This window comes from Pongo pygmaeus, chromosome 21, assembly GCF_028885625.2.
Source record: "Pongo pygmaeus isolate AG05252 chromosome 21, NHGRI_mPonPyg2-v2.0_pri, whole genome shotgun sequence".
NCBI classification, from domain to species: Eukaryota; Metazoa; Chordata; class Mammalia; order Primates; family Hominidae; genus Pongo; species Pongo pygmaeus.
In genome coordinates, this window is record NC_072394.2 from 52106978 (window position 1) to 52131624 (window position 24647).

At 45.2% G+C, this 24647-nt stretch overlaps 1 protein-coding gene across 2 annotated transcripts in view; it reads right to left on the minus strand.

The window, feature by feature from the left end:
* The window catches only part of PTGIS (prostaglandin I2 synthase), a 65022-nt gene that overhangs the window by 3959 nt on the left and 36416 nt on the right, over positions 1-24647 (minus strand). For both annotated transcript variants that reach the window (XM_063659564.1, XM_054468062.2), the window contains exons 6-9: positions 13838-14019; positions 3979-4147; positions 2834-3015; positions 699-850 (exon numbers count right to left, since the gene is read on the minus strand). In XM_063659564.1, the coding sequence (XP_063515634.1) occupies positions 699-850; positions 2834-3015; positions 3979-4147; positions 13838-14019 (685 nt within the window). The remainder of the gene's footprint in view (positions 1-698; positions 851-2833; positions 3016-3978; positions 4148-13837; positions 14020-24647) is intronic.

Below are 24647 nucleotides of genomic sequence, written 5' to 3' on the forward strand. Positions count from 1 at the left end.
ATGATATTAATAATTATGATAATAATTAACATTTTTCAAATGCCTGCAATGAACCAGGCAGTGGGTTAAGAACTTAGAAAGATCCAATTCATTTATCCTGACACTCCTGTGGTGTAGTTATAATCAGAACCCTCATTTTACAGTTGAGGAAACAGAGGCTCAGAAGGTAACCCAGCTTATGATTGCACAGGGGCTGGACAGGAGGACAGGGCAGATGTCATAACCCCTGGTCCAATCTGTTTGTGATCCTGGTGGCCAAAGCTCCTGGGGTTCAAAGGAGATAATTTATGAGGCTCTCGGCCCCACAGGCATTAAAATAACCAAGTGGGAACAGTGAAGTTCGGCCAGTTCCTAACACGAAGTTCTGAACATGCAGCAGCAGCTGCAGACGGGCAGCTACGGTCAGCTGAAAGGAATGTCCAGTATTTGGAATCTGGACACCAGTCTTGGAGGGAAGAACCTGCTGCCAGATCTGATTATTTCAAAAGAAATCCGAAATCTGGCTTTTTTACATGAGCTCTTCTGATTTATAAAAGCACACAGTTGTAAAACCACAAATAAGAGATGGCTCACGGGCTGTCTGTGTGGAGCCTCTGCCAAACCATTCTCCTGGCTGAGCCCTCAGTCCCAGGAGAGAAGGGCACCTGCCAACCAGGGGATCAGGAGCCACCCTGGCCCCGCCCTGGCCCCCCACTCACTGTTTGATGCTGTTGACGGCATAACTCCTCCCCAAGCAGTGATTGTGCCCCGCCCCCCAGGGCATGTTGTAATTCTTCAGCCGTTTCCCATCCTTGTAAAAGTCTTTCTTCTCTGATCCGTCAGGGTTCAGGAATCGGTTGTATTTAAATACCTGAAATAAAAAAAAAAAAAATAAATAAATAAATAAATAAATAAATAAATACCTGAAATAGGAAGAAGGTCCTTTTCTGACCCCATTCCCAGAACAAGCCCACACCAAGAAAAATGTATGAGGATGTTCATGACAGTCATGTTTATAAGAGGGAAAAACTGGAAACCATATACAGGTCAATTGAAAGGGGATTGGTTAAAAAATTATGGCAAAAGGTTTGTGTGTACTGACATGGAAAGAATTTCTACAATTAGTTGTTGAGTGAAAAAAGCAAGTTTCAGAATAGTATATATTGTATGATCCTATACACACACCAATCTTTTCATGGCATGTGAATGTGTTGTGTGTATGCCTGTAAAGCCATGAAAACAATTCACAAGGCACACTCCAAACCATGGCTAAAGAACTCTTAGAACTGGAGAAGAAGGGAAATATTTATTTTTTACATTTAAGTATATATTTCTCTGTATTTCTTTATATTCTATGGTACATATTACTTTTGTAATGTAAAATAAAAGAAATTAAAATATTTTTTAAAAAGAAAATGCCAATTTCCTTTGGTTACACTGCACAGTGGTAAGGCAAGGGTTGTAGCTGAGCACAGAGCTTGGCATGGAGTAGCTGCTGACTGAAAGATGGGTGGAAGGATAGGTGAATGAACCAGTGGATAGACTAAGAGATGGAAATGTGGATGGAAAAATGGATGAATGGAGGGATGGATGGATGGATTGATGGGTAGATGGGGTGGATGGATGGATTGGTAGATGGGTGAATGAATGAGTAGATTGATGGGTGGATGGGTGGATGGATGAATAAATGGATGAATGGACAAATGGATGGATGGATGAGTAGATGGGTGGACAGATGGATGGATGGGTGGATAAGTAAAAGAATGGGTGGATGGACATATGAGTGAGTGGGTAGATAAATGGGTGGGTGGATGGATGGATAAATGAGTAGATGATTGAATGGACAGACAGATGGATAGATGGGTGGATAGATGGACAGATTCATGGGTAGGTGGTTGGATGAAAGGGTAGCTTCATGGGTGGATGGATAGATGGATGGGTGGATGGATAGATTAATGGATGGGTAGATGGGTGAGTATGTGGATGGATGGATGGATGGATGGATGGATGCATGGATGGATGGGTGGATGGATAGATTAATGGATGGATGGGTGAGTTTGTGAATGGATGAATGGAGAGATGGGTGTATGGGTAGATGAGTGGATGGATGGATAGACGAGTGGATGGGTGGCTGGATGGATAAATGAAGGGGTAGATGGGTGGATGAAAGGGTAAATTGGTGGGTGGATGGATGAATGGATGGGTGGATGGATAGATGAATGGATAGGTAGATAGGTGAGTGTGTGGATGGATGGATGAATACATGAATAGACAGATGCATGAGTAGATGGGCAGATGAATGAATGGATGGATAGATGAGCATGTAGTTTAGGGTCTGACACACAGTAAGCACCCAATCTGTTAGCAATTGTGAAAGTTTACTTCTTCTCAAAGTCTGGGGCGAGGGAAAAGTGTTGAGAAACTGACATTATAACATTCTGAAATAAGGAAAATGGCTGAGCTATCACAAAGCGCTCAGTGTGAATGAACATCCCCTCATGTTCTAGGGTTCCTCAGAGACCCTTGAACATGAGGGGATCTGGGTCTGACTCCAAGAGAAGCTGTGAAAAAAGGTAGGAGCCAAAGAGATATCAGAAGGCTGGGGAGAGAGTGGGGCCATCAATATCTGCTTATGCATGATCCCATTTAATCTTCCTATCAATCTCATGGGGCAGGTGCTATTATGAGGTCCATTTCACAAGTGAGGAAGCAAACACAGAGAGGTGAAGCAATCTGGGCAATGTCACATAGCAAACAAAGAGCAGAGCCAGGCTGCCACTCAGATCTGGCTCATCCCAAAGTCACTGATTTTTCTCCCACAGACCCCATATGACCAGGTGCCCCTGCCACTTACCTCTGGGTCTGTGTAGATTTCTGGGTCTCTCTGGGGGCTCAGGAAGGGGAAGAGGAGGAGGCGATCACCACGTCGCAGGTTGAATTCTCGCCCGTCTGCCATGGGCATGGCCAGGTCCACCACAACCTCGCGGGTGATGAAGGGGGCAGCTGTAAGCCTGAGGCTCTCACTCAGCACGCTGTCTGCATGGGGCAGGTGCAAGGAAGTGTCAGCAGGCTATCTCTTCACCTGCTCATATGCCAACCCCAGCTCTTATTTTACAGAGGAAGATGAAGAGGCTCAGAGAGGGTGCCTGCCTCGCCCACACAGTCACACAGCAAGGTGAAAAAGGACACATGATGACATGTGGTCTCTGTGGTCCCTCAGAGACCCCTGAACATGAGGGTATCCAGGTCTGACCCCAAGAGAAGTTGTGAGGGAAGGTGGGAGCTAGGGAGATATCAGAAGGCTGGGGAGAGAGTAGGGCCATCAATCTCTGTTCCTGCCTGCCCGGCATATATTTGTCTTCTGGAAACGGGCCCCTGATTTTCCTCTACGGTCCACCCCTCTCTCATTCTCAGGGGTTAGACTGCTGATTCTATGCTCAACTCCTGGGATGGGGCTGTGACTGGCCAATCAGAGCATCCCTCTGAGCCCTGTGATTGGTTCAGTATGGACACATGACCCAAAGAAAGCCAATGAGACACAGTCTTGGGACCCTTGGTGGGAACATTGTAAGAGATTCAGAGTCTCACAGAGCCAGAAGGAAGTCAGTCTTGAGCTGCCAACAGCTACTGCCAGCCTGAGACTGGAGCCAACCCAGTGGGAAACAGGGCTGAGAGGTGGAGAGGAACTGAGTAGTCCTGACGACATTGTTAAAGTGCCTGGATCCACCTGTGCCTGGAGCCAATCCTCTGGGCTTTTTAGTGATATGTCTCAAAGTACCTTTTCACCTTACTCAATTGAAGTTAGGTTTTCTGTCACTTGACCCCTAGCTGAGACTGGAGTATGGAGATGCCAGGTGTGTGAAGATAGGAAGCTTAGGGAGACCCTAGGTTGGAGGACACTGATGGATCCTGGAAGACAGGAGCCCATGTTGGGGATGGCTTTGGGGGTCCATGATAATGCAGTCTTAGGGGCTATCCTGGAGGGTCTGACGATCTCACCAAGCACAGGCGTGCTGTCTAGAACCTTCTGTGGGAGAGTGGTCATCTGCGAGACAGGCTGCTCTGCTTGCCAAAGGATACTCTCGAGCTCTCCACGGACAGCAGCCAGGGCTTCAGGATTCTTGAGAAGGAAGAGCAGGAGCCAGAAGGCAGCAGGACCCATATTCCCCTGCAAGGAGAAGGGCCCCTGTTATGCCATTATGAGGGCAGAGCTGACTCATCTCTGCCAGGGACACAGCTCGGGCCAAGACAGAGGGGCCAGTAGGCCTGGGCTCCCACTGCTGCCAAACACCCGGGCATGACCAGTGTCTATCTCCAGCCTCAGGACATGGCCAAAACTGCCCTGTGGCCCAAAATACCTACTTCAAGGCCACTCGTGGCATCCCTGACTGTGTGCAAAGTCACTAATCCTAGGTCACACAGGTAATCTTCATAGCTAATCAGCAAAACAGTGTCAGTAATAGGAACAGGGTGTATCAGTTAAGACTGTTCACGTCTGAGAATGATCACATTGTTGGCCCCAATTCTTCACCAATCCCAGAATCCATGCTCCTTACCATGTGAATTTGCTGTTCCTCCCATTCAAGAGCCAGTGTGTATTTCCCCTGCCCTTTGATTTTATGCTCAGCCATGGACTTGCTTTGGCCAATAGAATGAGGTGGAATTGAAGGAACAGCCACTTTATGTCTAAGCCGCGAGAGACTTTGTATTTCCACTTGCTCAGCAAGCCCACTGATCCCAAGAGGAGGATGAGAGACTCATGGACAGAGCTGAGCTGCCCCACTGAGCCAGACCCACAGACCCGTGAGTTAAATAAATGCTGATGGGTGTATGCCACTGAGTTGTTGTGGATGTTTGTTATGCAACAATAGCTAACTGGTGCAATATCTAAAGCTTTGCTTCCAAATATAATCATTCTTGACATAGTTTGCGATGCAAAAAGTTCCCTATATGCTTTGTATCTTAAAATTCTATCAGTCACTTGAAGAATAAATGTGTGTGTGGTGTGTACGTATAAAACAAACCCTCAATCATCATTGATGACTGAAAGCTATGAATAAAAATTATTTAAACTTCCCAATAGATAAACACTTAGGAAAATGAGTGGAATTTCTTGCTTCAAGGCTTCAGTCTTAGCTGAACATTTTCATAAACATTTTAGCCTCAGCTTTTCGGTATGTGGCTAAAATGTGTATATGGCACCCTTTAGTGATCCAGATACGGGAAGAATACAGACTAATCTCAATTTGGGGGAAGGTTTTTGTCTGCCGTGACTATCCTATTCAATCATAATAATGGAATATTAAATCATCATTAAATATCATGTTTACCCACTAATTTCATTACAGACATAATTGCACATGGGCAAAAGGACATATGCACAAAGATAATTATTGCAGTGCTCATGTAATAGAAAAACGCAGGAAACAACCTCCATGTCTATCAATAGGAGATCAATGAGATAAATGAAGATCCATCCATTGGATGATGATGCAGGAAGTCATTAAAAAGAAGCCGGCTCTGTGTGTACTGATGTGGGACTGTAGCCAAGACACACAGAAGCATGCAAACAGCAAGGTGCAGGGTGGTGGCTCAGCATACTGTCATTTGTGTGTTTGTTTAAAGAGAAATACACATGAAGAAGTACAGACCGTCTCTTTTTTTTTTTTGAGACAGGGTCTTGCTCTGTCACCCAGGGTGGAATGCAGTGGCACAATCATAGCTCACTGCAGCCTCGACCTCCTAGGCTCAAGTGATCCTTCTGCCTTAGCCTCCCAAGGAGCTGGGGCCACAGGCACGTGCTACCCAGCTAGGTTTTTTTTTTTTTTTTTGGTAGAGATGGGGGTCTCCCTATGTTTCCCAGGCTGATCTCAAACTCCTGGCCTCGAGCAGTCCTCCGGCCACAGCCTCCCAAAGAAGCATAGACCATCTCTAAGAGACACCAGAAACGGGTAACTGAGGTTACCTTGCGACAGAAGCTGGGAAGACAAGAGGATAGGGAGGAAGGAGGCTGACTTTCCTTGCAAATACCCTTTTAAACTGTTCAAAATTTTTTAACGGACACACTAATTTTAAGTGAAACAGAAGCCACCCAGGCTTGAGTGCAGTGGCGTGATCGTGGCTCACTGCAACCTCCACCTCCTGGGCTCAAGTGATCCTCCTACTTCAGCCTCCCAAGTAGCTGATACAAGCATGCACCACCATGCCCGGCTAATCTTTCTATTTTTTGTAAAGATGAGGTCTCACTATGTTTCCCAGGCTGTATCCAAATGATTTCTATAGTGATGTACAATGTCATGAGAAATGCTTATGTTACAATATTAAACCAAATAGAAGGTTAGATTAAAACAGCTGCATGATCTTAACCACAGAAGAAAAACCTATGGGGAAAGGCTGGAAAGCAATGCACCATAGCATTAATGATGGTGAGATAGATTTTGTCTTCCTCTTTAGTGCCCGTGAGGCCATGAGGCCAGGAGGCACCACACTCCTTTGCTCAATACTTCCATCACGCAGGTGCCATTATTAGGCCTTTTACTGAAAAGGAAAACGAAGTACTCCCTGGTCACTATCCACTGCCCAGCATATAGTGGAGGGTCACTGATATTTGTCAAATAAACATCTGTGTCCCTTTGGATTAGAGGTGGAGCTCCAAGACAGCCTGGAAGGTGGGCTAGAAGATCCCTGGACTGAGACCAGGTAGAGGTGGGTTCAAATCCCAGCTCCCCACTTTCTGTGACTGTGGACAAGTCACGTCCCCCTTTGGGTCTCAACACTGGGGATAACATTGCCTCCTCCTGGGTGGCCGCAAGGGTCCACTGAGGCTGAATGCAAGCAATCCCACACGTGCTGCGCCCACAGTAGGTGCTCAGAAGTGGTTACCCCTCCCCCACTGGCCCCTCCCCTGTATTTGAAAACAAGTCGGGGGACCTCCGGCCCTTTCTGAGAGTTCCGCCAGCACCTCAGGTCCAGCTGACACAGCAAGGTCACTTGCTGTCCATCACTTAAATAGCCAGGCAAATGCGGATGATAAATAATTCAACACTGGCTTAGCTCAGCGCCAAGGCCATTTTATCTGGCCCAGATGGTTAGATGGGGGCCACCGCTCATTAATTACCAAGCAGGAGTGGAGCACATGGGCACTTGGCTATCTCTGCCTGCAGGAAAAAGCTGTGGCAAGTTAGGGAGGTGACCAAGACTGTCTTTTACCCAACTGCACAGATGTGAGCGTGAGTGTGTGTGTGTGTGTGTGTGTGCGCACAACCCTAAGAGATCCTGAATTTGCCACCCTGGAATTTGAGCTTTCGCCCATGGAGCCTTGCCTCCATTTACTCAGGAAGACACTTCTTGTTTGTCCTCATTCCCTCCTACTGCAGCGAAAGGCTATGACCCAGCAGTGCCACCCCCTGTTCTAGCTTTCCTGTGAATGGCAGTGGCTGACCTCTGGGAGGCACTGACTGTGGGCCAGACCACACCCTTGGCGATTCATGTACTCGTTCTTGTTGCCTCCTGACCACGTGGCCCATCAGTGGAAGTGGGGGACTTCCGCTGCCCGCGCCTGCCTGCATCCGCTTCCTTGTCGTTGGTAACAGCACCCCACTTTCCTTCACAGAACCACCTCCTCTTAAATCTAAGTCCATGTGGGTCATCCAGGACTGACCCATCCTTCCAGACTTCAAGTGTGGGCATGGGACCCAGGCAGAGGCACTGAGTGATCCACGCAGGGTGGGGCATGTGACATGGGCTGGGCCAGTGAGTATCAGGCTTGCGAGCTGTGCTAGAATTTAGGGGAAGGGAGGCCCTCCTCCATGGGATTGCTAAATTGCCTAGAGCTACTGGAGGCCATTGTAGCCATCCCCCAGGGGGAGACCCTCTGAGGATGCAGTCCGGTAGAAGAAGGGAGACCTGAGGGATGGGGGTCACAGATTGTGTTTCTTTTAATTTTTATGATTTAGAAGATTCCAACGGAATAAAAGAATATCCCAAGTGTGATAATGATGTGTTAGTGTAGGTCATAAATTGTAACAAATGTGCCACTCTGCTGAGGGACACCAGCGATGGAGAGGCGAGGCATTGGGAGAAGGGGGCTAAGGGAGATCCCTGCACCTTTCCTTCAATTTTGTTGTGAACCTAAACCTGCTGTAAAAATAGAGTCTATTTAAAACAAACAAACAAACAAACAAAAGCCCTACGTGCAATGTGGGATTGTGGATTGGCTCCTGGAAGAGAAAAAGGATATTAGCAGAAAAACTGGGGCAATGTGAATAAAGTACAGACTTCAGTTACTAGCAATGTCCCAATGTGAATTTCTTAGTCTTGATGAATGTATTGTGGTTATGTAACATTAGGGAAAGCTGGGTGAAGGGTATTTGGGAACTCCTGTACTATCTTTGCAACTCTTTTATAATCTAAAATTATTTCAAGATAAAACTACTGAAGGCAAAAACAAAACAAAACAAAACAAAAAAACCCTCTTTACAGATGGTGAAACTGAAGCCCAGAAAAGTGACTTGTTTGAGGTCACATAACTAGTTTAGTGACAGAGCTGAGATTCCACCCGAGTCTGTCTTGACTCTCAATACTGTGGTTTTGCTTTCTACTCCATTGTCAAATGCCTCAAGGATTCTTCTCGATGGTCACTATCTCAGCGGAGCTATGTGCAGGCCCAGCAGCTCCCGTGGCCCCCTCCCCTACCTCTCAGGACCACCCAGGAATTTCCAGGGATGTGTGGCTGTGGCTGCTGAGGATGTGATGGGGTGAAGGCCAAGCCAGATATCGGGAAGGAAGAGAAGGATCAGATGTGATGGATGGGGCTGAGGGACATCTTGTCAATCAACGGTTTCAGTCCCAGCATTACCAGTATCAGTGGGCTTAGAGCTGGGAGGGAAGCCTGACCTGTGTTTGGAAACTCTTCTCCGTCTGCCCCCCACCACCCCACCCCACCTTCCCTTACAGCCTCCTCTTCCCCTTGCCTGGACCTTAGGTCTCGGCCCACAGGGTCCTCCCTGGATGCCTGAGCCTCCCACTGCCCCTTCCATCACTCTGGATTCCAGGTTCAGGGGTTCTGGATTCATGAAGCTGTTGTGAAGATCCTATGAGATGGTGTTTGCAAAGTGCTCAACAGGATGCTTGGCCCAGGGTAAGTGCTCAGTATCTTTTGAGATTATTATTCCTGACTCATCATCTCCGACCTGACAGCAGCAATCACAGCTACCGTTTTTCAGCCTCTCTGCAGCATCTGACCCAGCTTCTCACTCCCGGCTCTCCCCCCACCTTCCTGGCCCCTCCTCCTCACCTTTCCCACCGTTGGTGAGCCCCAGGGACACCCCCTTCTTCACCCACTCTCGCCCGCAGTATCTCCTCCAGTTCTGAGGATTTTAACTCCTCTATGCTGACAACTCCCAAGCCTGGACCTCAAACTTGAAATCCAGAGTCTCTTCTCCAGGTGCCCACTCCCCCATCTCCATCTCAAATTCAACATACCCAAAGCCCAACCCCCGATCTTCTCCCTGAAACGTCCTCCTCCCGCCATCTTCCTCTTCTGCCCATCGCTCTGCCATCCCTCCTGTCACTCAGGCCCAAACCTGGATTCATCCTTGATGGCCTCCCGCAAGGTCCCATCCAACTGCGGATCCTGTTGGCTTTACTTTGGAATATGTTCAGAATCTAAGCACTCCCGACCCTGGCCCAGCAGCACCCTCTCTTGTCTGGATCCTGCAATGACTTCCTCTCTGTTCCCCCTGCCTCTGCTTCCCCACCCCCTACAGTCTCTTGTCAGCGCTGCAGCCAGAATGATCCCTCTAAAGCGAAAGACAGGCCAGGTTTTTCCTCTGCTCAGAGCCCTCAGCAGGCACCTGTCTCACTCAAAGTAAAAGCCAAAGCCCTCCCCACAGCCTACAGGGACCTGTGTGGTCCGGCAGCTCTGCCTCCCCACCATGTCACCCTCAGTCCTGCCTCAGGGCCTTTGCACTTGCTGCTCCCTGCCTGGGAATCTGCACTCTATATATTTACATGGTTCACCCCTCACTTCCTTCAGTCTCCGCTCAGATGTCACCTTTCAGTGCGGCCTTCCTGGGCCTGCCTTCCTGCTGCATCTGTTCTCCATAGAACACATTCCCTCTAATACATTTTTTTTTTTTTGAGACGAAGTCTCACTCTGTCGCCCAGGCTGGAGTGCAGTGGCGCCATCTCGGCTCACTGCAACCTCCACTTCCAGGTTCAAGTGATTCTCATACCTCGGCCTCCCGAGTAGCTGGGATTACGGGCCTGTGCCACCATGCCTGGCTAATTTTTGTATTTTTAGCAGAGTCAGGGTTTCACCATGTTGGCCAGGCTGGTCTCAAACTCCTGACCTCAAGTTATCTGCCTGCCTTGGCCTCTCAAAGTGCTGGGATTACAGGCGTGAGCCACTGCGCCTGACCTCTAATACATTTTGGATGCTTACTTGTTTGTTTATTTATTTATTTATTTATTTTTGAGACAGGGTCTCACTATGTCACCCAAGCTGGAGTGCAGTGGCATAATCATGGCTCATTGCAGCCTTGCCCTCCTAGCCTCAAGCAATGCTCCTGCCTCAGCTTCCCAAGTAGCTGGGACTATAGGTATGCATCATCACGCCCAGCTTTTCTACAAAAAAATAAGGTATTTTTTGTAGAGATGGGGTCTTGCTATGTTGCCCAGGCTGGTCTTGAACTCCGGGCCTCAAATGATGTTCCTCTCTAACCTCCCAAAGCACTGTGATGACAGCTTATGTGTTTATTAATTGTCTATCTTCTCCCACCAGAATGCCAGCTCCCTAAGGGCAGGGATTTTTGTCTGTTTTGCTCACCGCTCTATCCCCAGCTTCTAGAATGGGGCCTGGCACACGGTAGGTGTTCTAAATATTTGTTGAAGATGTTTCTTGAGCACTTGTTATCTGCAAGGCACAGTTACAAAATTGCACATGTATTCCTGCCTCCTTTCATCTTCACAACACGTCTTGAAGAGGGTGCTACCATCTCCATTTTACACATGAGTAAACCGAGGTGCTCAGAGGTTAAGTGACTGACTTGCCAGGAAGTGTCAAAGTCAGGATTCAAATCCAGGCTGGGAGGTCACAGAGCCTGTGCCAGAAACTCCTAGGCCAAGTACCCTCTTGGCTCTGCTCCCAAAAGGCCCTTGAAAAGTTTTCCCACCTGCCTGAATTCTGGACGCTGTCAACGACTCAACCTCAGAGGACATCTTGTCCCCAGCTCCTGCCCAGCTCTCCTGGCCCTGCCAAAGGCTATTCCCTGGACTGTCTGCCACTCAAACCCCTCGGCCAGCATCCAGTTTTGCTGACACAGGTCATTTCCACGAGGGTTCTGGAGACACTTTGGAGCTCCAAGTCATCTCTGCACGTAAATATGTTATTAGGCAGTGACGTGGGGGACAACTGCCGATTAATCCCAGCCCCCACCCCTTGCCAGTCTCTGCCTGCAAGGACAGTTAATGGCTCTGAGGAAACTAAAAATAAGCTGCAAGTCGATGGGAGAGGAATTACCCAGAAATGTCAGCCTGTGCAACTGTCACTATCGAAGTGGGGCCAAGAGAAAGATGGGGCTTGGGGATCAGGAGAGAGAGCAGGAACCAGGCCTGGAGCTGTGCAGCATCGAAGGCTGCCCTCTTTCTCTCACTCCAATACCTGGTCCATGACCAAGTCCACTGGCTCTGTCTTCCTGAAATTTCCAAAATCTATCCACATCCTCATCACCTCCATGGCCACCACCTGACCCTGCCACCACAGTTTCCTCCTTGTTGCCCTATTTTTGCTTTTGCCCCCAAGATCCTGTCCCTCCTCTGCTCAGAACTCTCCTAGGCCCCCATCTCACCCAGAGAAAAATCCCAAGTCCTCATTTATGAGGACCCACAAGGCCCTCAGTGATCTCTTCCCTCGGTCTCACGCCCCCTCCCTCACTCTGCTTCAGCTGTGTGATCCAACTCTACTCTGCATGATCCAACCCCAGGGCCTTTGCACTTGCTGTTTCCCTTATTTGGAAACTTCTATCCCCACACCTTCTCCAAGTCTCTGAATCTAGCTTTCTTATCACCCAGGGCTCTTCTCAAATATCTCAGGGAGGCCTCCCTGACAACCCCAGCTAGAGCAGACCCGAAAGTCTCTCTATTCACAGCCCTGTTTCATACTCTACATATCATCATCTAAAATCGCCTTGTATATGTTTCCCTGACTCTCTGCCCCCTGTCCCCCTGACCCCCAAATGGTAATCAACACAACACAGAATCTTTGAGGTCTATGGTAAGTACTCAATGGATTTAAGAGGTGGGATCTCACTATGTTGCCCAGGCTGGTCTCGAACTCCTGGGCTCAAGCGATCCTCTTCCCTCACCCTCCCGAGTAGCTGGGACTACAGGTGCACACTACCATGCCCAGCGTCTCAATGGAACTTCTAAACAATTCTTCAAAATAACTGGTCTGCACACTTCAAAAAATGTAAAGATTATGAGAAACTATGAAATACACAGAAACTGTGCCAGATTAAAGAAAACAGGTCAGGTGCAGTGGCTCATGCCTGTAATCCCAGCACCTTGGGAGGCTGAGGCGGGCGGATCACGAAGTTAAAAGATCAAGACCATCCTGGCCAACATGGTGAAATCCCATCTCTACTAAAAATACAAAAAATTAGCTGGATGTGGTGGCATGCGCCTGTAGTCCCAGCTATTCAGGAGGCTGAGGCAGGAGAATCGCTTGAACTCAGGAGGCAGAGGTTGCCGTGAGCCGAGATCATGTCACTGCACTCCAGCCTGGCGACAGAGCAAGACTCCATCTCAAAAAAAAAAAAAAAAAAAGGAAAGAAAAGGAAACTGAAGAGTCAGAATGACTAAATGCAACGTGTGATTCTGGATTGGATGCTGGACCAAGATGAACCAAAAAGGACATTATTGAGACAACTGGCAAACTGGAATATAGACTGTTTATTAGATAATGATCATGTATTTGGGCTCATTATCCTGAAATTGGTTATTGTACTGTGGTCATGCAGGAGATGTTCTTGCTTACACTCAAGCAATTAGGGATAAAAAAGCATGATATCTGCAACTTATTCACAAATTATTTCAATAAAATAATCCCAGTGGGGAAAAGAGAGCATAAGAGAGAAAGAGACAGATTGAGAGAAAGCAAAGTTGGTAAAATGTTTAAAACTGGAGAATCAAGGTCAGGCATATATAGGAGTTCATTAAACTATTTATTAAACTTTTCTATAAATTTAACACTTTTCCAAATTAAAAAAAAACAACAACAAAAACAAAAACAAAAAGAAGCTGGGCATGGTGGCTCACACCTGTAATCCCAGCACTTCCAGAGGCCGAGGCAGGCAGATCACTTGAGGTCAAGAGTTTGAGACCAGCCTGGCCAACATAGTGAAACCCCATTTCTACTAAAAATACAAAAATTAGCCAGGCATGGTGGCAGGCAACTGTGGTCCCAGCTACTCAGGAGGCTGAGGCATGAGAATCACTTGAACCTGGGAGGCGGAGGTTGCAGTGAGCCGAGATCAAGCCACTGCACTCCAGCCTGGGCAACAGAGCGAGACTCTGTCTCAAAAGAAAAAAAAAGAAAAGAATACTGAATGAATGATTCTGTTCGTGATGCTGTTTGACAGTAAAGGAAGTCAGGGAACTGGTTTGGGCAGTGGGTATGTGTGCACACACCCACGCTCACATCAGCACGCACTCACAAATGCACACCTACATACACATGCACACACAGGCATAGTCACATGCACACCTGCACATGTGCAGAGACACGCACACACACATGCGTTCATATAGCAACCACACATGCACACCTGCACACACCCACTTGCACATTCACACCCACCTGTGTGGCCCACAGCTGCAGCACCAGGGCCCGTGCCTGCATCTCCTCTGACACACCCATCTCCTCCAGGTGCAGCAGGTAACTCTCCAGCCATTTGCTCCGGTGGGCCCTCGTGGCCAGCCTGGCTGGGGACAGCAGCTTCCACAGGCGACTTTTGACACTGCATATGTGGTCCTTGTCCCCTGCAGGGACAGAGCACAGAGAGTAGGGGTCACAGATTCACCATCCCACACCCAGGGCTGGCCAGGCATGACCTCCCATGAGGCCAAGGGTCTTCTGAATGTCACTCGTTGAGAGTGGGGAGTTCCTGTGGGAAAGAAGCTGCAGGACAGGCCCACAGCGGGAAGCCCTTTCAATACCAAATTGCTTATTATCTGTCTTACCCCCAGTAAAAAGAAGCAAGGGGTCTTGTCTCCTGCAGGTGGGAGCCTGGTCTATTTCAATCTCCTCTATGTCCCCAGCACCCGGCCCGTAGCAGGTGCTCAATAAATATGCATTGTATTAGTCTGTTTTCATGCTGCTGACAAAGACCTACTCAAGACTGGGTTATTTATTTATTTATTTATTTATTTATTTATTTATTTATTTAAAAAAAGAGGTTTAATGGACTCACAATTCCACGTGGCTGGGGAGGCCTCATAATCATGGTGGAAGGTGAAAGGCACATCTTACATGGCGGCAAGCAAGAGAAAATGAAAGCCAAGCAAAAGGAGAAACCACTTATAAAATCATCAGATCTCATGAGACTTATTCACGACAAGGAGAGCAGTATGGGGGAAACCACCCCCATGATTCAATTATCTCCCACTGGGTCTCTCCCACAACACATGAGAATTATGGGAGCTACAGTTCAAGATGAGATTTGGGTGGGGACACAGCCAAACTATATCATGCATTAAATAAATGGTTTTTCTTTCCAGAGCAGGAGAAGCAACACTGAACACTGAGCAGCATTCTCCCTCCCCAGGGCCCAACCCCAGAGCAATGCCAGCCCATGTGCATGGGGAGGAGGCCACTGTGAGCAGGCTCAGCACAGCAGCAATCACAGAAAGACATCAGCAACAACCTAACTGGCAGATTGGGCTGGAGTCTCAAACTCAACTCACTCCAGAGAAGGCAGGCCAAGTAAAAGAGAGAGGGGGCCAGAAAGGGGTCATGGCACTTAGCCCACTGACCAGCCCTCAGCAGGAGAGAGAAACACCCCAGTGTGGCCAGAGGGCCTGTGCTTTCAAAGGAAGCTACTAATCCAGACAATTATGTGTAACCTTCTGATGTTTTTTAAGGTTAGCATCCAAGTAAAAAGTTTTTAATCACTGTGCAGATCACAGAAGCATCTCTGAAGGTCAACTTTGGCCCACAGATCACTAGCGTGCAATCACCATTAAACAGACAATGGTGTGTTTATGTTCTGGAAAAACCGTACAGCAGTGAAAATGAATTAGTACATTTTACATACAGACACAGAGAGTTCCCAAGGGCAGACTGGTAAGGGGATAAAGCTGGGCACTGAAGAATGACGCTATTTAGATATTGTTTTCTTTTCTATTTTTTTTTTAAATATTTTCATGAACCATACATGAGACTTACTATACATTGTTTTAAAGCTCCAAGGTAATGCTATTTATATGCACAAATATAAAGTTTAAAACAAAAATATAAAATATAAAATTTGGTTTTCTCCAAAATCACCCCTTGGAAAAGTGAGAGTCATTTTGGATTGCTCCAAAGTTTCAAATATTGGAAACTCCCTCACTGACTCTTCTGAACCACAAGCCGTGTTTCAGGAAGACTCGCCCCACCAGTGATTCTAAACCTGCCTGCACCTCACAGGGCGTTTGAAAGGGTCGAAAATGTAGGCTATGTTTTTTTTTTTAAAGTATGTTGGCTTCATTTTCAAATAATATGCTGAGTATGTTTAATTTTTAGACTTCAACTTGGGCTCATTGTTTTACATTGAAATGAATGTCACCATTTCGGGTGACATTTCAATGTAAAGCAATGAGCTTAAGTGTTCAACTGAAATACATTATCTTCCTATGTTTCTCCACTTTTCAGGCTCTCTGAAGAATTACCTGGGAGCTCTTAAATCTCTGGATGCCCAGGTGCCAACCCCAGATTGAGCATGTCAAAATCACGTGGGTGGGAACTGGGTGTCCAGAGGTTTAGGCCTGCAGGGCGCGGGCAGTGTTGAAACCACCTCAGTTGATGCCAACTCTGGATACTTCTAGGCATCATCTGATGGGATGGCTAAAAAAAGAGGCAAAGAAATTTAACACAGCTTTAGAAATAACTGGCATTCTTTGAAGTCTGAACACACAACTGCAATCTTGAATATCACTGTAAACACGGTGTTTAGAGATGACTTTAAAAAGCAAGGCAGGACCATTCTCCACTTTTCCCCTGTGCCTAGAGCAGTTCTGAGTACATAGGAGGCACTCATTATTTGCACAATCAATGAATAATTAAGCAAAAAAGGTAATGCAGTATGAAAAGACAGCTGACAGAAAGTGAGAAAATATTTGTAAATAATATATCTGATAAGGGTCTAGCACCCAAAATATACAAAAGAACTCCTACGACTCAACAACAATAAAAAACAAACAACCTGATTCGAAAATTGGCAAAGGGCTTGAATAGATATTTCTCCAAAGAAGAGATACAAATGGCTGACAAACACATGAAAAGATGCTCAACACCATTAGTCATTAGAAAAATGCATATCAAAACCACAATGTGATACCATTCACAACCATGAGGATGGCTACTATTTAAAACACAGGAAACAAGTGATGGTGAGGACGTGGAGAAATTGGAACCCTTATGCAGTGCTGGTGGGAATGTAAAATACTGCAGTTGCTGTGAAAAAGAGTTTAGCAGTTCCTCAGAAAGTTAAAGAATTACCATATGATCCAGTAATTCTAGTTCTAGGTATATACCCCAAAGAACTGAAACCAGAGACTCAAACAGACACTCGTGCACCAATGTTCATAGCAGCATTATTCACAGTAGCCAAAAGGCAGAAACAACCCAAATGTTGGTTGATAGGTGAATGGATAAATAGAACGCAGTATATACACACAATGTATTCAGCCTTAAAAAGGAATGAAATTCTGACACATATGCCAGGCGTGGTGGCTCATGCCTGCAATCCTAGCACCTTCGGAGGCCAAGGCGGGCAGATTTCCTGAGCTCAGGAGTTAGAGAACCAGCCTAGGCAACATGGTGAAACCCTGTCTCTACTAAAATACAAAAAAAAAAAAAAAATTTTGCCAGGCATGGTGGTGGGTACCTGTAATCCCAGCTACTCAGGAGGCTGAGGCACAAGAATAGCTTGAACCCAGGAGGCGGAGATTGTAGCTAGCCAAGATGGCGACACTGCACTCCAGCCTGGGGGACAGAGACTCTGTCTCCAAAAAAAAAGAAATAGAAATTCTGAGATATACTACAACATGGATGAACCTTGAAAATATTATGCTAAGCGAAATAAGCCAGACATAAAAGGACAAATATTGTATGATGCCACTTATATGAGATTCCTAAAAGAGGAAATTCAGAGACAGAAAGTAGAATAGAAGATATGTCGGGCTGGGAGGAAAGGCAGGTGGGGAATTATTGTTTAATGGGCACAAAGCTTTTGTTTAGAATCATGAAAAGTTTCTGGAAATAGATAATGGCATGGTTATACAACATGGTGAATGTATTTACTGCCACTGAATTGTACAATTAAAATGGTTAAAACAGTATATTTTATGTTATATATTATTTTACCACAATTTTTTTTAAAGGCATACGAAGGTCATTTGGCAAAAATGAGTCAAAGGTAGTGTTGCATAAGAAAGAATTTGAATTCTGGCCGGGTGCAGTGGCTTACGCCTGTAATCCCAACACTTTGGGAGGCCAAGGTGGGCAGATCACTTGAGTTCAGGAGTTTGAAGCCAGCCTGACCAACATGGTGAAACCCTGTCTCTACTAAAAATACAAAAAAGGATAAGCCGGGCGTGGTGGCAGGCACCTGTAATCCCAGTTACTTGGGAGGCTGAGGCAGCAGAATCACTTGAACCCGGGAGGTGGAGGTTGCAGTGAGCTGAGATGGAGCCACTGCACTCCACCCTGGGTGACAGAGTGATACTCAAAATACAAAAGAATTTGAATTCCAAGGTTTCAGTTATCCATGGTCAACCACGGTCCAAAAATATTAAATGAAAAATTCCGGACATAAACCGTCATAAGTTTTAAATTACATGCTGTTCTGAGTAGTGTGTTGAAATCTTGTGCCATCCTGCTGTGTCCTGCCTGGCAAAAAACACAGGATAAAAATATAGCAGTGGGCTGGGTACAGTGGCTCACTCCTATAATCCCAGCACTTGGGGAGGCCGAGACGGGCAGATCACCTGAGGTCAGGAGTTCGAGACCAGCCTGGCCAACATGGTGAAACCCCATCTCTAACAAAAATACAAAAATACAAAAATTAGCCAAGCATGGTGGTGGGCACCTGTAGTCCCAGCTACTCAGGAGGCTGGGGCAGGAGAATCACTTGAACCCAGGAGGCAGAGGTTGCAGTGAGCGGAGATTGCACCACTGCACCCCAGGCTGGACAACAGAGCAAGCAAGACTCTGTCTCAAAAAAACAAAAAATATATATATATAGCAGTGGTTGGATCATGGATCAAATCAGTTTACATTTGTATATCCCTTAAAGCAGTGTAGAGGACACACTAAACCTTATCCAAGAGTTATCTATTGCTGTGACATATTGTTAGCATAAAGCAAAGTGCCAGCAACCACGTGTTTAGTATGCATTTGTGGAAAAAAAGAAAAATAAGAATATAGTCACACTCACTTGCACTTGTGTGAAGGAACTCTAGAAGGATCCATTCGAAACTAATAAAACTAATCAATTATGAGCAGTGGGAATTGGTGGAAGGGGGTGTGACAAGAAAAGGAAGGAGACTTACCACTGTTATTACTTAATTTTTTTCCAGCCTTACTGAGGTATAATTGACTAAGGAAAATTCTTATTTAAGTTGTACAACATGATGTTTTGATACACATATATGGTGTGAAATGATTGCTACAATCAAGCTAATTAGTATATCTGTCACCTTACATAGGTGCACGCTCACACGTGCATGCATGGTGAGAACACTTAAGATCCACTCTCTTAGCAAATTTCAAGTATACAATACATTGTATACTTGTATATTAAGTCTCCAGAACTTATTCATCTTATAACTCAAAGTTTATACCCTCAACCAACACGCCCCCATTTCCTCACCTCCTGAGCCCTGGTAACCACTGTTCTACTGTTCCTCTGAATTCAACTTTTTTAGCTCCCACATATAAATGACATAATGCAGTATTTGATTTTCTGTGTCTGGCTTATTTCACTTACAATATTGTCTTCCAAGTTCATCTATATTGTTACAAATGGCAGGATTTCTCCCTTTTTATGGCTGAATAACATTCTTTCGTGGATTTACATACACAGCAGTCCTGTCTTATCCACAGTTTCCCTTTCCAAGGTTCCCGTCACCCATGGTCAACCATGGTCCAAGAATATTAAATGAAAAACCCCAGACATAAACAATCCCTAAGTTTGAAATCGCATGCCATTCTGAGTAGCATGATGAACTCTTGTGCCATCCTGCTCCATCTTGCCTGGGATGTGAATCATCCCTCTGTCCCGTGTATCCACGCTGTAGACCACACCTGCCCATTAGTCACTTAGGAGCCACCGTCTCGGTTATCACATCAACTGTCATGGTATGGTAGTACTTGTGTTCAAGTAACCCTTATTTTGTTTTTATTACAGTATATTGTTATAATTGGTTTCATTTTATTATGTTGTTAATCTCTTACTGTGCCTCATTTATAAATTAAACTTTATCAGGCCAGGCATGGTGGCTCACGCCTGTAATCCCAGCACTTTGGAAGACCGACATGGGCGGATCACCTGAGGTTGGGAGTTCGAGGCCAGTCTGACCAACACAGAGAAATCCCATCTCTACTAAAAATACAAAATTAGCCAGGTGTGATGGTGCATGCCTGTAATCCCAGCTACTCAGGAGGCTGAGGCAGGAGAATCACTTGAACCTGGGAGGCAGAGGTTGTGGTGAGCCAAGATTGCACCATTGCACTCCAGCCTGGGAGACAAGAGCGAAACTCCGTCTCAAAAAAAAAAAAAAATTAAACTCTGTCATAGTTATGTATGTATAAGACAAAACAGTATATACAGGGTTCAGTACCACCCATGGTTCCTGGCATCCACTGGGGGTCTTGGAACATATCCCCTGAGGTTAAGGGGGGGCCATTGTACCACTGTCTCTGTATCTGTTCATCCACTGATGGACACTTAGTTTGTTTCCATGTCTCAGCTGTTGTGAATAACGCTGCAAAGAAGTGGAGGTGCAGATATCTCTTCAAAATAGTGATTTCATTTCCTTCAAATATATACCTAGAAGAGGGATTGCTGGATCATGTGGTAGCTCTATTTTTGATTTTTTAGGAACCTCCATACTGTTCTCCATGATGGCTATACCAATTTAAATTCCCACCAACAGTGTCAAAGAGTTCTCTTTTCTCACATCCTTGCCAACATTTGTCATCTTTTGACATTTCTAATGGGTGTGTGGTGGTATCTCCTTGTGATTTTGATTTGCATTTCCCCGATGAATAGCAATGTTGAACACCTTTTCATACCTGTTGCCATTTGTATGTCTTTTGGGGAAAAATGCCTATTCTGGTCCTTTGTCCATTTTGCAGTCAGGTTATTTGGATTTTTTTTTTTTTTTTTTTTTTTTTTTTTTTGAGGTGGAGTCTTGCTCTGTCACCAGGCTGGAGTGTGGTGACGCAATCTCGGCTCACTGCAACTTCCACCTCCTGGGTTAAAGCAATTCTCCTGCCTCAGCCTCCCGAGTAGCTGGGACTACAGGTGCGCACCACCACGCCCAGCTAATTTTTGTATTTTTTAGTAGAGACAGGGTTTCACCATGTTGGCCAGGATGGTCTCGATCTCTTGACTTCGTGATCTGCCCGCCTTGGCCTCCCAAAGTGTTGGGATTACAGGTGTGAGCCACCGCTCCCAGCTGTTATTTGGATTTTTTGGTATTGAGCTGTATGAGTTCCTTATATATTTTGGATGTTAACCCCATATTGGGTATGTGGTTTGTAATCTACTTTATATTTTTAATGTTTAAACCACATGAAATAATTTTTAAAATAAAATAATAGAAAATCTGGGAAACCCCCCAGAAATAATTTCCAGTGAAACATCATATACTGTAGAGATTCAAGGAGTTCAGTGCATATGGGAGTGAGGAAGAGAAGATTCTGGAAAACTGAGCTTGGTGGCTCAACCTGGGGCGCTGCAGATGAGCAAAGCTGTGCTGTTAAAGGGGGAGTCTGCTTAAAGCCCCCTCCTGAAATGTGGTCATGGGAAGAAAGCAAATGTTCAAAATGGTTACAGCACATTTATACAATTCACTACAGATGTTCAACAAAAGGGATAAGGAGAAACGCAACTATTTACTTCCATTCCTAATTATTTCAATATTTAGGTTGCCCAAAAAATCAATGAAGACAAAATTTTAAAAAATCTTCCCACTTGGAAAACAGAGGCTTGCTGTCTACTTGGGATTCCGGTACAATTTGCTATTTTGTTGTTTTTTTTCTTTTGAGACAAGGTCTTGCTCTGTCACTCAGGCTGGAGTGCAGTGGTGTAGTCTGGTTCACTGCAGCCTCAACCTCCTGGGCTCAAGTGATCCTCCCACCTCAGCTTCCTGAGTAGTTGAGACTACAGGTGTGAGCCACCACAACTGGCTTATTATTATTATTATTATTATTATATTTTGTAGAGAGAAGATCTCTCTATATTGCCCAGGCTGGCCTCAAACTCCTGAACGAAAATGATTCTCCTGCCTTGGCCTCCCAAAGTGCTGGATTACAGGTGTGAGCCACTGTGCGCAGCCTCGTGCTGTATTTCAATGTGTGCATAAAGGCCAAGTGTTGTTCTGGGCAACAGAGTAGCCGCAAGCCCCAGGGAGTTATGGAGCATTTGAAATGGGGCTGGCTCGAATGCAGCCACGTTTAATATAGGGTAGGGGAGACACTGGATTCCAGAGTCAGCATGAGAAACAAAATGTAAAATATCTTATCAATAATTTTTAACATTGGTTACATGCTGAAATGCTAATAATATTTTAGATGTATTGGTTTAAATAAAATGTATTATTAAAATTGATTTCACTTCTATTTTTCTTTTTTAGTGTGTCTAATAGAAAATTTTAAATTACAAATGTGATTCCCATTATTTGTCTATGTACAGCACTGTTCTAGAAGGACAACACCAAACTGATAGCAATAGTTACCTGGGTATAGATTTAGAGGGAATGTGGTCAAAAGAGAATTTTCCTTTTTGTAATATTTGACTTTTTTTTAAACAAAAGTCAGGGGAGCCCAGTTAAGAGGCCCAGTGCTGTAGCAGAGTGCCTGACCTTGAACAAGTCACCTCACATCTCAGCATCTCAGTTTTCTTGCCTGTAAATTGGTATAATAAAAGTATCCACCACAGAGGGTTATAAACAGATCGAATGCGTTAACATCTAAAGCACAGAGATGCCTGACACAGACCTAATAAACAGCTATGTTATTAAATAACAAATCTTACTGAATGTTAGCAAATTATTAGCCCAAGGAGAACATGTTCATGAATTGCTTCTTTAATTAAGAAATAATAATAAATTGTGAAATACAGAGCACAAAGTTTGAAGACAGAGAGTGTTGAAATCCCAGCTCTTCTCTTTCTAGCAAGATGACCTCGGCCAAGTCACTTTGCATCTCTGAGCCTCAGTTTCCCCCACGTGTAAAATGGGGACCATCTAGCTCATAGAATGGTTAAGAGGATTCAGAAAGATCACACACAGAACACACTTGGTATCGGTAGAAGTTTGTAAAATGCTACTTGCTACATTCTCTCCATTATTACGAGGTATTTCTTATTGGTGCAATGACTCGATGCCATGAATCAGGGCTGCCAGGCCCACGGTGATTGGCAGCCCACCAATTTAAACCAGATTGGTGTATCTGGTTTAAATCCCAGAGTCCCCATGCTATGTAGCCTCGGCTGAGCCCCTGCCCATCTCTGGACCTCAGTCTCCTCATCCAAAAAATGAGGACCCAGACTTGAGTACTTCTCAAGTTTTTTCTGGGAAACCCCTCTAGGCCCTCTAGATTTGGGGGCATAGTACAGAGAGGCCTCCAGAAGAGACATGTCTTTAAAGTTTTGTTTTACCTTTGAAATGCATCAGAGTTTTGCATCAGACTCTGTGATTCTTTGATATAAGAATGCCTTTTTCTCCAAAACAATGTTCAAATAAACAGCCCCCCAAAATAATTCAGTAAAATAAATGTTCCAGACAGAAGCACTATGCTTAGCTAGGGGGTCTGTTTAACTGTCCTCTGCCCCCAACTCCCTACTGTATGAGAAACACCAGACTCAATGGTCTAAGGGTCCTCAAAGGATTAACTTTCTTTTAAAATATATTTATGCTTTAAAAAGTGAAGGAAGAATAATATATGCATACAGAAAAAAATAAGAAGAAAAATAAAGAATCTAAGAGTTCAAATCCACATATTGTAAAAAATGATTTTCTCTCCACCCCTTCTCAGCCTTCCCAAAGGCAAAAATCTATACACACTCTCACATTTTAAAAAATGGCCGGGTGTGGTGGCTCACATCTGTAATCCTAGCACTTTGGGAGGCTGAAGCAGGCAGATCACTTGAGGTCAGGAGTTCGAGACCAGCCTGGCCAACATGATGAAACCCCAGCTCTACTAAAAAAGTACAAAAACATTATCCCGATGTGGTGGTACATGCCTGTAATCCCAGATACTCGGGAGGCTGAGGCAGGAGAATTGCTTGAACCTGGGAGGCAGAGGTTGCAGTGAGCTGAGATTGTGCCACTGCACTCCAACCTGGGCAACAGAGCAAGACTCCGTCTCAAAAACAAAAACAAAAACATATATATATGTGTATATATAGTGACATAGTATACGCTCTGCCTGCAGCTTGCTCTTTTTTGTAACAGTAGATTTCATTCACTACCAGTATGTCCCACTCTGTTTTAGATGCATAGATGGCCTTTAGATAAATGCATAATTTATTTAATCAGCCCTTACTGACAGACTTTAAATTGTTTCTAGCATTTGCAATTATAAGCAATGTGACAATATGTTTGTGTATCTGTAGACATGTGCAAGCATTTCTGTAGGATAAATTGCTAGAAGTGGAAGTACAGGATCAAAAGAATGTGCATTTTATTTTATGTTTCAGCAGGTTCTGCCAAAAGAGGCTGCAATGCTTCAAGCACCCCACAGTAAGGTTCGGGGGCTGCTTTGCCCACATGCCTCTGGTCCCAATTAAGATGAGAAATTGCCATCCCACATTGCCACCTGCTGCTCATATTGAGAAATGCATCCTTCCTATAGCCAGCCCAGGGCTGCTCCCAGAGTGATGTGGGGAGTTCCTCTGCGACTAACCAGAATCTGTATGGAGGAAACGGTAATGGAGAAACTCGATTTTTCCTGGGGAAGCAGTCAGTGCTAGGATGTGGCAGGTGCTTTATGCACAGGATTTTGCAGCCAGACAGACCAAGTTTCTACCTACCAGCTGCATATCTATGACAAACGATCTCACCTCTTTGAGCCTCAGTTTTCTTATCTGCAACATGGGTATGTTAATAACAACCTTCCAGCATGGATGGCAAGATTCAATAAGATCAAGTGAGTTCCTCTAAAAAGATAATAAAGGACA